The sequence below is a fragment of the Orbicella franksi genome, chromosome 7 (genome assembly GCF_964199315.1).
Source record: "Orbicella franksi chromosome 7, jaOrbFran1.1, whole genome shotgun sequence".
Classification (NCBI taxonomy): Eukaryota; Metazoa; Cnidaria; class Anthozoa; order Scleractinia; family Merulinidae; genus Orbicella; species Orbicella franksi.
The window spans coordinates 18,113,478-18,127,170 of record NC_138151.1 but is presented as its reverse complement, the minus strand read 5'-3'; the positions used below and the strand labels follow the sequence as shown (position 1 = coordinate 18,127,170).

General features: G+C 41.2%; 2 protein-coding genes across 3 annotated transcripts; one reads left to right on the top strand and one right to left on the bottom strand.

Annotated features, from left to right (window-relative positions):
- Window positions 1–3,478: 3,478 nt before the first annotated feature.
- LOC145493023 (uncharacterized) lies at window positions 3,479–12,251 on the bottom strand. 2 transcript variants are annotated; one of them, XM_081472430.1, is made up of 5 exons: window positions 12,067–12,251; window positions 11,621–11,660; window positions 4,462–4,564; window positions 3,684–3,800; window positions 3,479–3,555 (listed from the first exon to the last, which is right to left on the bottom strand). In XM_081472430.1, exons 1-4 carry the CDS (start codon window positions 12,125–12,127, stop codon window positions 3,690–3,692), a joined length of 315 nt encoding a protein of 104 aa, XP_081328556.1. In that variant the 5' UTR covers window positions 12,128–12,251; the 3' UTR covers window positions 3,479–3,555; window positions 3,684–3,689. The 2 variants fall into 2 exon arrangements, with proteins under 2 accessions (XP_081328556.1, XP_081328555.1); XM_081472429.1 differs by having other exon boundaries at window positions 3,485–3,800.
- Window positions 7,753–10,221, top strand: LOC145492155 (uncharacterized). The gene is made up of 2 exons (XM_081471496.1): window positions 7,753–8,348; window positions 8,486–10,221. Exons 1-2 carry the CDS (start codon window positions 7,774–7,776, stop codon window positions 9,549–9,551), a joined length of 1,641 nt encoding a protein of 546 aa, XP_081327622.1. The 5' UTR covers window positions 7,753–7,773; the 3' UTR covers window positions 9,552–10,221.
- Window positions 12,252–13,693: the final 1,442 nt, after the last annotated feature.

Below are 13,693 nucleotides of genomic sequence, written 5' to 3'. Positions count from 1 at the left end.
TAATGAAAACATACACCAATGCATACATGTATCTGTTCAAACGGCAAAAGACCATTCGCTTGCTGTTTGTCATGCGTTCAAGATCAATAGGAATGCCATTCAAGTGACTGGGGTTAAATCTGTTCAGAAAAATATTAAGCCAATTTTTAAATGGTCTAGCAATGACTGGAACAAACAAACTCTATTTGTGGGTTTAATTTGGCTCACATTACATGTACTTGATTTTTGCATAAATATCCTGACCGGTCAGAAACGAGACGTGACAGAGCTAAAATTATTTTGGCCAGTCAACATGACCGGCTACAGTCCAATTTCAAAGGTCACAGTATAAATTGGAATGATAACAAACAAAATAATAACTCCAATGTAAAATTCACTGATTGATATCATACACAGAATTTGCTGATTCGTACTCAGACATAACTTATCTTATTTAACGAAATGTTTTATGTTTCTCGTAGGATGAAGTAAAATTGAGAGTGGTCAATACTTGCATACTCCTTGGCATTGATGCTTGATCAGGAAAAAATCAGCCACTGAGAAGTCTACAGTACTTATGACTCTATAAGGGGTCCAAGGCCCATTTCTTGAAGGCCCTGGAAACTTTTCGGGGCCACAAAGCCATCTTTAATTGATCTGTGTCTAAAAACTAAGAGCTGTATATGCCTGAAACTTCTTGTGTGAAGGAAACCTCTGTTCATATTGAGAATAAGCGATTAAAACAGCTCTGTAAGCATAAGATTTCAGATTTTGGTATGGCTTTCTGGGTGCGAAAACTTTTTGGAACCTTCGAGAAATGGGCGCCTGGTGCATTACAGTCTAACGTGGTGACCTTCAACACTTTGATATGCTCTGGCAGCTTTCTGGCATAAATTCAACCACTTTAAACATTATTTTTAATGCTTTGAAGTATCACTTACCTGTGTTAATGAATTAGCATTAAATTTAAATATCTTAGATTGCTAGGTTGATTCTTACTGTTCAATACAGCAGCTATAAGATTTCATCATAAAAAGCAAAGGCTATGTTTACATACATGTAGTACCAGAACAGTAATTTATTAACTTATGTTGTATTACGGGAACTGTGGTACTAGATAGGCCTTTCAATTTCAACAGGCCCTTATGAATTGTTGTTGTTGTTGTTCTTTTTTTTTTTTTGTTTACAGTACAGTTTGTTATCACAAAAAAAGGAAAATTTTGGATCTTCACCAGTCTGAATATTGTTTACAGTGAATGTTTTGTTAGGGGTCCAAAATGTTTGTACTGTATGGATTCTGTACAGTTTTGGAAAAATAAGGAAACTGTGACTTTGTAAACATAGCCTAAAAGATGTCAGAAGCCTTGTTTTATGTTATGCAATGTAGTATTCCTTTGGCATGAATGTTTTTATGATGAATTTAAAATGTCAACCTCTATCTTGTGGTAAATGTTTTTTCTCCCTATTTTCTGTTACTTCAAAGGGACAATTCACTCTATGAAAAAAGTTGATCAATACTTCACACTTACATTGCAGTAATTTTCATAATAAGGTAAAGGTAAAGTCTGCATACGAGCCACGTGGCCCAACAGGCTGGAGCTTATCCTGCTTTCTGTAGCAGGAAGCGACTAGGACTATTTCTGCTCCCCCTAGATGAGATGCCAGTCCATTGCAGGGTTACCCCACCATTAAATTCGCTGCTACCCACTTATACACCTGGGTGGAGAGGCACTGAGAGTAAAGTGTGCTGCTCAACAACACAACAGAACATACCTGCCTAGAGCTTGAACCCGGATCGCTCGATCAGGAGTTGAGCGCACTACATGTAACTACGAGGCCATGATGCCTCCCCCATTTCTCATTATTAAGGCCAATTTAATCCTACATTAATTACTTAGTAAGAAAAAACAGTTTATTCATTCATTTTATGACAAAGGTATTATCATTATGTTGCATTTGACTTTGTGGATTTAGTATATATTTAAGACAGGTATCCATTCGCAAACAATTTTAATTTAGTAATACACCTAAATTGCAAAATTTTCACTAGTTGTAGCTGACAACAGTATAGTTCTTAATCATTTTATTATTTATGAATTAAATAGGGCTCAATATGACATGGTTTCGCACAATCTTGAAAAGGTCTTGAATTTTAGTAGTCTTCTCGAAAAGTGCTTGAATTTGGTTAAAGGAGCTCAGTCATGGTATTTTAAAATATTTTGGGCATGCACAAAATTACATTTAAGTCGTCTTGTTATGGATAGAAAAGAAAACATGTTTTATTTGTTGCAATGTATACATTGTAAACCTTATTCATGGCATATAAAAACTATTTGAATTTTACTGAGTTTGTTCTGATTGCAATAAATTTCTGATTCTGTATAAATTTGCATATTTTCTACTATTATAATTAAGGTCAACAGATTTGATTACAATAAAACAGTACATTCCATGCATTTTTCTTCAAGTTATTATTTGCAAGTCATTTATCGTACAGGGTTTCTGCCTCCCTTTTTCGATTTCCATGTTATTTACAGGCTCCCTTTTTTCAATTTACAGGTTATTTACAGGCTCCCTTTTTCAATTTACAGGTTATTTACAGGCTCCCCTTTTCAATTTACATGTTATTTACAGGTTCCCTTTTTCGATTTCCATGTTATTTACAGGCTCCCTTTTTCCATTTACATGTTATTTACAGGCTCCCTTTTTCGATTTCCATGTTATTTACAGGCTCCCTTTTTCCATTTACATGTTATTTACAGGCTCCCTTTTTCCATTTACGTGTTATTTACAGGCTCCCTTTTTCCATTTACATGTTATTTACAGGCTCCCTTTTTCCATTTACATGTTATTTACAGGTTCCCATCTTCGATTTACATGTTATTTACAGGCTCCCTTTTTCCATTTACATGTTATTTACAGGCTCCCTTTTTTGATTTACATGTTCTTTATGGGCTCCTTTTTTGATTTCCATGTTATTTACAGACTCCCTTTTTCGATTTACACGTTATTTACAGGCTCCCTTTTTCGATTTACATGTTATTTACAGGCTCCCTTCTTCGATTTACATGTTATTTACAGGCTCCTGTTTTCATTTTCCATGTTATTTACAGCCTCCCTTTTTTTATTTACATGTTGTTTACAGCCTCCCCTTTTTTATTTACATGTTTTTTACAGTATTATGGCACCCTCCCTGCATTAAATTTACATGTTATTTACGGGTTTCCAGATTGAATCACAAGAAATTTACAGGCTATTTACAGTATTTGCAGGAACAGTTTACATGTTATTTACATGATCTTAGCCCTTTGCTTTGAAACATTTACAGTGTTTTCTTCATCATTTACATGTTTCACTTAAAATATTTACATGTTATTTACATGAAACCTCCAAAACATGTAAAAGGGGAAAAATCATGTAAATTATTCTTTACAGTCTTTTTTTGGTTATTTACATGTTAATTACATGTTATTTACATACTCTGTAAATTTTCAACTTTTCCAGTGATACTCAGGGGGTGGGTCACTATCTTCGAATTCTTCAGAGTCCTCATACAGAAAGCGCCTTGCTTTAGACCTAGAAAACATAAATCAAAAGCATTAGTCTTTTTCATTTCTATAGTTGAAAAATGTGATATATGTGTCTGTGTTGAGGTTCAAAACAGTAAGGTGAATTAGCAGGGTGTGCGTTTCTCTCATACTAACCTTTCTTTACACTCCTTTATTTATGAGCTTACAACCATCCGCAACTCCATACTTTTTCTCTGGAGTGCTTTCAAGGGAAGAGCTACTCAAAACAGCGGTCACTTTCCACAATTCTTTCTGCGAACCGTAAATTATAAGTATTATTTCATTTATTACCATTCAAAATTTTAATCCAAAACCTTACACTGTTACAGATCCTTTTCAGTTTGCGCTGAGAAGAAATTTCGATTGTCGTACTTGAGCCCGTTTCACGTCACTTTCAATTGGGAAAACAATCCTTTTGCCTCGAACTGTAGTGCTGATGTTCTTTTAACGTTACTTTAATAAGTCATTCAAGTATTACAAAAAATTTCCGAAGCACCGGAATATGGATGGCGTCACCTATGTATTGTGAGCAAACTTTTTTAGTTCATTTGTTTGAAATGTGGCTGTAATTTGACATACAGCGCGGTCTTTTCTTTCACGGCTCGTGTTGTTCTCATAATAGTGGCAGCGAAAGAGTATCTTGAACTTAATCAGTGTATGCTGATGTCCATATGGTCACAGCAAATGTAAGAATGATAAAAAAGTGATAAGTATGGTGATGCCAACACGAGTGACAACCAAACTGTTTTCGGAAGCCCATGAAATTTGCTCATTTTTGACATTTGACCAGCGTCAGTCAACTCAATCCACGCCTTCCTGTCTAAAGCGTTTAGCTTATAGAGCAAACAGCTACCGTGTTCAAATCATAATTCTCAGTTCGTACTACAGTAGATCTTTGTCTACATAATACTACCTTAAAAATTGAAGCACTTGTACTCTCGCTTTCCCACATAGATTCTGGATCACTAGGGCTGACGTTGTCTTTGACATCCGTAACTGTCATAAAGTCAGAGTCGCTAAAACATCACAAGTAAAGATCGAGTAAATTTGTTAGTAGTGCATTATTTTTGAACCGGTTACGTCGGTGTAAATTTATCCGAGTCGGACTAACTTCCAATTCGATTCGACTCATGTGGAGTATGGCTCCTGAACCGTGCCGGTCTTAAGCTCGAGTTTCGCGCTCATCTATAAGCTTATATTACTACCCAAAAGTGAGACGAAGATTTTAAGCGTCGACAAAATCTGGATCGGACCGGACCGGATCACAATTCGGATCACGGACCGGATCACGGATCGGATCACGGATCGGATCACGGATCGGATCACGGATCAGATCACGGATCGGATCACGGATCGGATCGCAGAAAAAAAAAAACGTTTTAAAGAAAACAAAAACAAAAACAAAAAAAAAAAGTCAAATCGTTTATAAGATAATGATAAATAAAAAATAAAAGTGGAAAACTAAAATATGTTAAAAAGAATCCCGAATTTGACGCAATGACATGTTAATTACAGAGAATGACAAGAGGTCATTTAAAAAGCCAGATAAGCGCCTAATTTACGACGAATTTAAATTGTAATGAACAGGCAGATGTAGTTATATCTGAACGTTAGTTGGCTCGAAGCTGGCGTGAACCTCTTATTCTCGTTTTTCAAATTGTTGTTAGTATCAGTAGCTAATTCTCGGCTACTTTTTCGTGTCAGATGTGAGCGTTACAGATGAGATTTTACTGTCACGCCAGTAAAATATAGTTAATGGAGCGTGACGTACGTTCTGAATGAGCCGTTCATGGCGGCATCACTTTCTATAGAGCTATTGAGCAGTTATATTCCAAAGGTCAACAAACTGTAAGCGTTATTGTAGCTAAACCTAAAACATTGTAGCTTTGTTATCTTCTGAACGTTATAACGTACCATAGCATTGGTGCAAAGCATTAAAGCACTATTCATGTTTAAGATGTTACACGTGTTAGGGTAAGCTGTTCGGTAGTACAGCCTTTTCTACTGGCTTACAAGCAGACGAACGTCTCCGTATAAAAGCTGGGAAAACTGTTCGGAGTCCATTCTGAGTTCGTCTAAGCAACGTAGCTATTACTTATTGTAAATCTATCGTTTAATTTTTGTAAACCTTCCATGGCTCGCTCTCGCCGCTCGTCGAATACTGCTCGGGTCGCTACCAGAAGTGAGGACCTATCGAAGCTATCCAGCGAGGTCCTCAAACTCCGTCTTCAATCGCTGAATTTGCCCATAACAGGCTCCAAAGTGCAACTCCTCGCCCGGCTCAAGCGAGCATCGACGGGAAAGGCCAGTCAATCTAAACGAAGACCTGGTCGGCCTCAACGCACTCGTCATACGGCGAACAAAACATCCACACAACAGCCGTCCACTACAGCCAGTGAAATCGACGCCACTCAAGGCCGGCGTCTCAGCATTCCGGAGGACAGCGCCCTCTCCGACCGCGCCTCGCTGTCTTCTATTGAGGACATGCTGCAGTCAGATACAGAGGAAGATCTCTTCCATACTAATCACTCTACTGATCAAAGAGACGCCCTCAGTCCAGCGCAGCGTTCTGCCATTGAGGACATCGTATCCCGGTCCGTACACAGCGCTCTGGACGCCGTTCGTACAAACAGCGCCTTCAGCCCAACGCCCTCCAGCCAAACTCTCGCAGCTTCGGGTATGGCGTCTCCTTTGGGTCTGTCGAGGCCAGTGGACCGTAATATGGAGGACAAAATACTCCGGGGTGAGTACGTTGATCTTGCCTTACTCTTACCTGACAACTTGTATCAGTCCCAGGCCCCTGAAATTCAGCTCCGCTTAGACGACTCGTCCTCAGGTCCCCTGGGTTCCCCGGTCACCATGGTTAGGAAAAGAAAACCCGTTATAGACTCTTTCCAGAAGTGGCTGGAGGCCTACATGGTGTACATGTTGGTCATTGTAACTGCCTATCCAAGACGGGCCCTTGAGCTGATTAAGTACCAGCAGATAATTAGTCGCGCGGTAACTAAATTCAAGGGTCTTGCTTGGCTTTCCTACGACCAGCAATTTCGTCGCCGTGCCTCTTCCAATTTGTCCCTTCAGTGGGACAAAGTAGACCTGGAGTTATGGACGGTGACCTTCTCGGGCCTAGCTAAGCCCCATTGCGGTATCTGCTCGAGTCCCTATCACGCTGAAGATGTCTGTCCTTCCGCTGACCCCTACAGAAAACAGCGTCGTTCCCAGACGGTGTGCTTTGACTTCAACAAGTCCTCTGGGTGCCGGCGCCGAAACTGCAGCTACCCGCACGTGTGCCGCCGCTGCTACTCAAACGGCCACACCGTCCAAGACTGCCCTCAGCAACAATCCAGTGGCCAAGCCCGGAACGCGGGAGTCCCCAGACCCAGTGAGCGAAGCAAGAAGTAAAGTGGAGCAGCAAAGGCGTCATCAGAAGCCATTAGTATCCTCACCTATTGACATTTATCGCTTAGATTTAGAATTAACCGATCACCCAGATCGTAATTTTGTCTTTAATTTGCTAAGTACGCTTAAAGAAGGCGCTCGTATTGGTTATTGTGGGCCGCGTTCAGCCCGGATTTCCCCCAACCTTATATCTGCAACGCAGCACCCTGATGTAGTTTCTGCCAACCTGCAAAAGGAAGTGAACTTAGGACGGGTAGCCGGTCCCTATCCTGCCCCTCCCTTAGCAAATTTCCAGTGTCATCCAGTGGGAGTTATTCCTAAAAAACACTCAAATGACTGGCGAACTATTTATCACCTCTCCTACCCACAGGGAAATAGTATAAATGACCACATTGCTAAGGATCCCTATTCCCTGAGCTATGTTCGGGTAGACGATGCAATTCATATCCTCCAGTCCCTGGGAAAGGGAGCCTTTATGGCTAAGACTGATCTTAAATCAGCCTTTCGCCTTATACCAATCCACCCCGAAGACTGGAACTTACTGGGTATTTTGTGGAAATCTCAATACTATGTGGACATGTACTTACCCTTCGGACTTCGCAGTGCCCCGTTCATTTTTAATCAGCTCTCCGATGGGCTCGAGTGGATCCTAAAACATAACTATGGTCTCCAGCGGGTCATTCACATCCTGGACGACTTCTTCATCGCTGAAAGTTCTAGATTAGCTTGTCTTACTAGCTTCAGCACTCTTTTACGGGTATTCATGTCACTTAGGGCCCCGGTAGTAGCGTCCAAGACTATAGGCCCCTCCCAAGAAATAGAATTTATGGGGATCGTTTTAGATAGCATTCGCATGGAGGCCCGCTTACCCCAGGACAAACTTTCCAGGACTTATGACTTGCTGACATCCTTTAAGAAACGCCGCTCCGTGCGCCTGGTTGAGTTACAATCACTCATTGGTACTCTCCAGTTTGCATGTAAAGTGGTAGTCCCCGGCAGGACTTTCCTTCAACGCGCCATTAATTTAACTAAGGGTGTCCCTAGTCGTTTTCATCACATCAGGCTTAACAGAGAGTTCTTTAGGGACCTCGATATGTGGAAAGTTTTCCTCTCCAAATGGAACGGGCGCTCCCTTTTTCTTGAGTCCACCACTACCCCTACTCCAGACCTAGAGCTCTACACTGACGCAGCGGGCTCCGTGGGGTTCGGCGGTTATTTTCAGGGAAAGTGGTTCCAAGGGCACTGGCCTCCCCATATGCTTTTGAACCGAGAGCGGGGTATAAGCATTGAGTGGCAAGAACTCTTCCCCATCGTTGTTGCCTGCGCTATATGGCACCCACTTTTCAAGGGAAAACGTCTGCAGTTTTGGTGTGATAATGAATCAGTGGTATCTATCATAAATTCGGGGCATTCAAAAGCTCCCCTTATGATGGAACTGGTCAGAAAGCTTGTTCTCCTATCCATGGAACATAATTTTCTTGTACGGGCCCGTCATGTCCCTGGGGTTTCAAATGAGATTGCTGATGCCCTCTCCCGCTTTCAGATGCAGCGTTTCTGGGCCCTCGCACCCGACGCCGACCAGATTCCTTGTACCATCCCGCCTTCACTAATGACCCTTTGAGAGAGGAAGTGCTCACCTACGCTTCTTGGGGTCTTTCCAAGAACACAAATCGAGCCTACAGCTGTGGGGAAAAACGCTTTTTACAATTCTGCCCGATGAATCGTCTCCTAGGTCCAGACGGGGATGTCCTACCCGCCTCCGAGGGTACTCTTATTTATTTTGCCTCCTATCTCGCTAGAACGGTGCGTCATAGCACAATTAAACTCTATTTAGTAGCTGTTCGCAACCTCCATATCACTGCTGGGTACAGTGACCCTCTGAAGGGCAAGCTTCTTCTCCACAAGGTTTTACGCGGTATTCTCCGCTACCAAGGCGAACAGCGTATTCGCCGTCAACCGGTTACCCCTCAGGTTCTCTCGGCAATCCGTCCTGTTCTGCAATCATGGCTTAGCCCCCGGGATTTCTCCATGATCTGGGCCGCCTTCAATTTAGCCTTTTTCGCCTTCCTGCGATGCAGTGAATTTACCTACAACAGTGTTCGCAAATTTAGACCGCTTTTTGATCTTTCTACTGATTGTATAGCCTTTCATCCAACCCTGGCATGCCCGCAGCGCATGACGGTGCAGCTAAAATCTTCAAAAACAGATGTTTACAGGCGAGGGCAATCTCTCACCATCGCTCGCACTTCGTCCACCCTTTGCGCGGTCTCGGCTATGCGAGAGTACTTTCTCTTAGCACGGCCGCAACAGGGTCCCTTATTTTACTTCCAGTCAGGTAATTTGCTTACTCGGGGAGCGGTTTCGCACCTTCTACGGGACAGTTCGAGGGTCGCAGGTCTTCCTTACCAGAGTCTCAAGGGCCATAGCTTCCGCATAGGTGCTGCGTCGGTTGCCGCTGCTGCCGGCTTGCCAGACTGGCTTATTAAAGTCATGGGTCGCTGGTCCTCAGACTGTTACCAGCTTTATATACGAACTCCCCAATCTACATTAGAGTCAGTAGCTCCCAGGATGGCTAACATTGTTGAACGTTTCTCGCCGAACTAGCTTCTCACCGGCTTCCATGGCTTGGGGGGATGCATTGCCTTGCATGCATCAGTGGCGGTTAAGTCTGCGCAGCGACTTCCCCCAAGCTTGTTGTTTTTTCATCGCCTTTGAACATCGCTTGCTAACCGATACTCTTGTCCGATCCAGCACGTGCTGTCTGTCATTCAGCTCGTAGTGCTGGGGAGATAAGTGAGGTTGTTTTGTCACGCTATCGCCGGAAGTCGCATGGGCTAACCAAACGCAAGGCAGTGTTCCCCCATTAACGCCATCACGAGTTGTTTGTATTTGAGTAATAGCTCTGGTTCAATCGCAAGTCGCCACGGTTAACTTACTTTCGCTAGGAACAACGACATTAAATGAGATTTTACTGTCACGCCAGTAAAATATAGTTAATGGAGCGTGACGTACGTTCTGAATGAGCCGTTCATGGCGGCATCACTTTCTATAGAGCTATTGAGCAGTTATATTCCAAAGGTCAACAAACTGTAAGCGTTATTGTAGCTAAACCTAAAACATTGTAGCTTTGTTATCTTCTGAACGTTATAACGTACCATAGCATTGGTGCAAAGCATTAAAGCACTATTCATGTTTAAGATGTTACACGTGTTAGGGTAAGCTGTTCGGTAGTACAGCCTTTTCTACTGGCTTACAAGCAGACGAACGTCTCCGTATAAAAGCTGGGAAAACTGTTCGGAGTCCATTCTGAGTTCGTCTAAGCAACGTAGCTATTACTTATTGTAAATCTATCGTTTAATTTTCCCTCCCTCCCTCCCTTTGGAGACGAGGTTGGTCATGTCTTCCTGCATAATAAACAAGGGGTCACTCCTGTGTGGTGCGGTTAAGTCTGCGCAGCGACTTCCCCCAAGCTTGTTGTTTTTTCATCGCCTTTGAACATCGCTTGCTAACCGATACTCTTGTCCGATCCAGCACGTGCTGTCTGTCATTCAGCTCGTAGTGCTGGGGAGATAAGTGAGGTTGTTTTGTCACGCTATCGCCGGAAGTCGCATGGGCTAACCAAACGCAAGGCAGTGTTCCCCCATTAACGCCATCACGAGTTGTTTGTATTTGAGTAATAGCTCTGGTTCAATCGCAAGTCGCCACGGTTAACTTACTTTCGCTAGGAACAACAACATTAATTAGCGTTACAGTTAATGAGAAAGCTTACGTACGAAAGCTTAAGGACATGACTTGCTTTAAAGGAGCTACGTCACGATTTGCGCATCTTGAAAAAACTAGCCTAGTTTTTCAAGTTCGTCATTTGCAGTCCTCGTTAATCTTTGCCATCCTTAACGATCCTCATTCCGTTTTGATTTGTTCTTGCCTCTTAAGTGCTTTCTATCCTAGAGCACGATCATTTTAAGGTTTTATTCCATATAAAAGCAACTCTTTACGACCCTAAAAACTGATGACTCTAAAAATCGTGACGTAACTCCTAAAACGTTGTTTATTCTCGGGTTGCGTTATCGTTACAACTATCGATGTTATTCTTATAATTTTTTGTAAAACAGCTATATTTCCTTGAAATACAAATGGTTTGTTTCGTTTTATTCCAGTACGAAATATCGTATTCCAAACTCACATCTTATAAAAGCATAGACTTGTCTCAGAAACGGAAATTGTTTGAAATCATCAGGTGTTTAACTTTTTTAGTGTTTTTAGTTTTTGTGTTTCGATTCATACGTTCGTCCTATTATTACCATGCTGACTCGTTTTATGACAGTTTACCTTTGATGCAAGCGAATATACGAAATATCATTTATCTGAACTGCGGAGAAAGATAAGAAGACATGATTGACCATCGCAATCAAAACCCAACAGCCTGAAAAAAATTCATCTGTGACCAGCTCCCAGTAGGCTTGATATTATAAAAGAATAAAGGAATGTCACACCTGAATTAAATAAAACGTTCTGCTCACAGTAGTCACTCTAGAGTAATTTGCTCAACAAAATTTTGAATTTTGAATCTTGAATTTTGAATTTTGAATTTTGAATTTTTTTCCTTGATCCGATCCGTGATCCGGTCCGGTCCGATCCAGATTTTGTCGACGCCGAGTTTCAAGCTTACTCACCTGTCGATGACGACAACATCCATATGGTCACTTCCTTTACCTAAAAAGCAATATTCTTTGATTAATTTTGTTCACTTTTAGAAACTAATAACTGTAAAACTGACCAAAATACTCTTACCTTCCATGCTGGTCATACCGCCGAGCTGAAACCCACGTGCGTCAAAGAGACGATGCGCCCACTCCAACTTTTCTGTGGTTATAACGCTAGCTGACCAATATTTCCAATTTTTCAATTTCCCATTCCCCATTCCCCGTTCCTCGTTTTAGTAACATCCCAAAGCAAGCCAAGAAATTGAATGCAACGATCAATTCACCACAAAAATAAATCATATTGCAATAAAATACGAACACTCCAGGGAGTTCAAGCTAACAGAGGTGTTAACGTTACTGATTAAGATGATTGATTCATGTGGACTGTTTGTGTATTGAATTTCATGCAGGCTTACCTTGTTGAATTGCTAATATGAAAAGTAAGGCTTCTTTAGCTATCATCTTCTGCCCGTTCATATCGCTGAGCTGCAACAGCGCTGAAAAGTAGCTAAAAGTCCTAAAACACCGACCGACACCGACCGAGGCAGGATTAAAAATTAAACTACTCCGGTCCAGTCCGCTCGCGGGCTGACTTTCTTGGAATTCCTGTTAAACGGGAAGTCTTTGGACCTAAGACTAAAAATAAATTGTGACGACTCTAAATGGCATGCCATACTTCTGTATAAGCCCTTTTTCCTACGGTTGGCTTCATATAAATCGTGTGAAACCGTGATACTCAACAATTATTCGCCAAAGGCGAAGTGAACATTGGTGAATATTCATTAATGTCCACTGAGCCTGAGGCGAATAATTGTTTTAGTATAATTTTCAGAGGTGAATGTCAAAGACTACAAAATATCGGACTGAAACATAAAAACACGGACGCAATTGTTCGTGTGCATACACGTATGCAGCGGCAGCTTTAATAATAAGCTTACATGTACATCGATTGTGAATCAATTTACTCGTCGAGTTCGGTAGTGAAAAAAACAAGCGAAACACTACGAAAAATAAATTCATCCGGTAGCTTTGTTTTATCGTTGTTGACTTCATTCACAGTTGTCATCATCGCCTAAAAATGAGTAGCTTTAGTTTAAGAAAAATAAATTTCGTTCAATCGATCTGACCTGCTGACGATCGGCGCAACCACTGCGTTTACGATTCTTAAAAGCCATGAATACGAGTTCTTGAAAAATTTTTGGTCCAAGGGCGACAGGAGTCATTTTGAAAATTCTCCATCCTTTCAAATATCTTAGACTTGGAGTGATGTCTTCCGAATAAATGAAAACTTCATTCAGCAACCGTGTCCGCCATGTTTACTTGCCGAGATGGCAAAGATGGCGAGCTTAGTAACCAAGCTCTATTGGGGTGAATATATTGTCATATGATGAATTTTTGGACCAATCAAAATGTCCAATTCTTATATTCACCTCTGGAAATTAAACTAAAACAGAGATATGATTAGTCACGAAGGCATTATCATGATTATGGATTATGTTGGATGGAGAGGGGATTTCGTCCGTGATAGTCAGGCTCACAAAGTCTCTATCGTTTTCATTAAGGGTGGCTCACAAAAAAAGGACAAAAGTCTAAGTCATTTATGTTTGGGCCAATGTTTTCAAAGTTTGTGACAAGAAAGCCTCCCAAATATCGATTAAAATAATAAATAAATAAATAAATAAATAAATAAACAAATAGATAAATAAATAAATAAACTTTATTTAACCTCGGCAGTGTTTATAGCACAAAGGCTAGTGAGGTCGAGCAAACAACTGAAACAAATAATTCAGATTTCGATTTTCGTAATTTCGTAATTGATTTCAGTCTATTGCGGTACAAATTTCAATCAATTTGAACTGGTTCTCATTGACCAAACTGAAAAAACTACAATCAGTGGTGGTTTTATATTATTATAGGTTTGGAATGAAACTAAATCCCCTTTTTCCTCGGGCTCGGGTAACTAGGCATGGACAGTGCTTTACGATTAGCTGTTTATCATTTACACAGCAATATTTACGTTCTGACGTACGTGGGTTTCTTCGC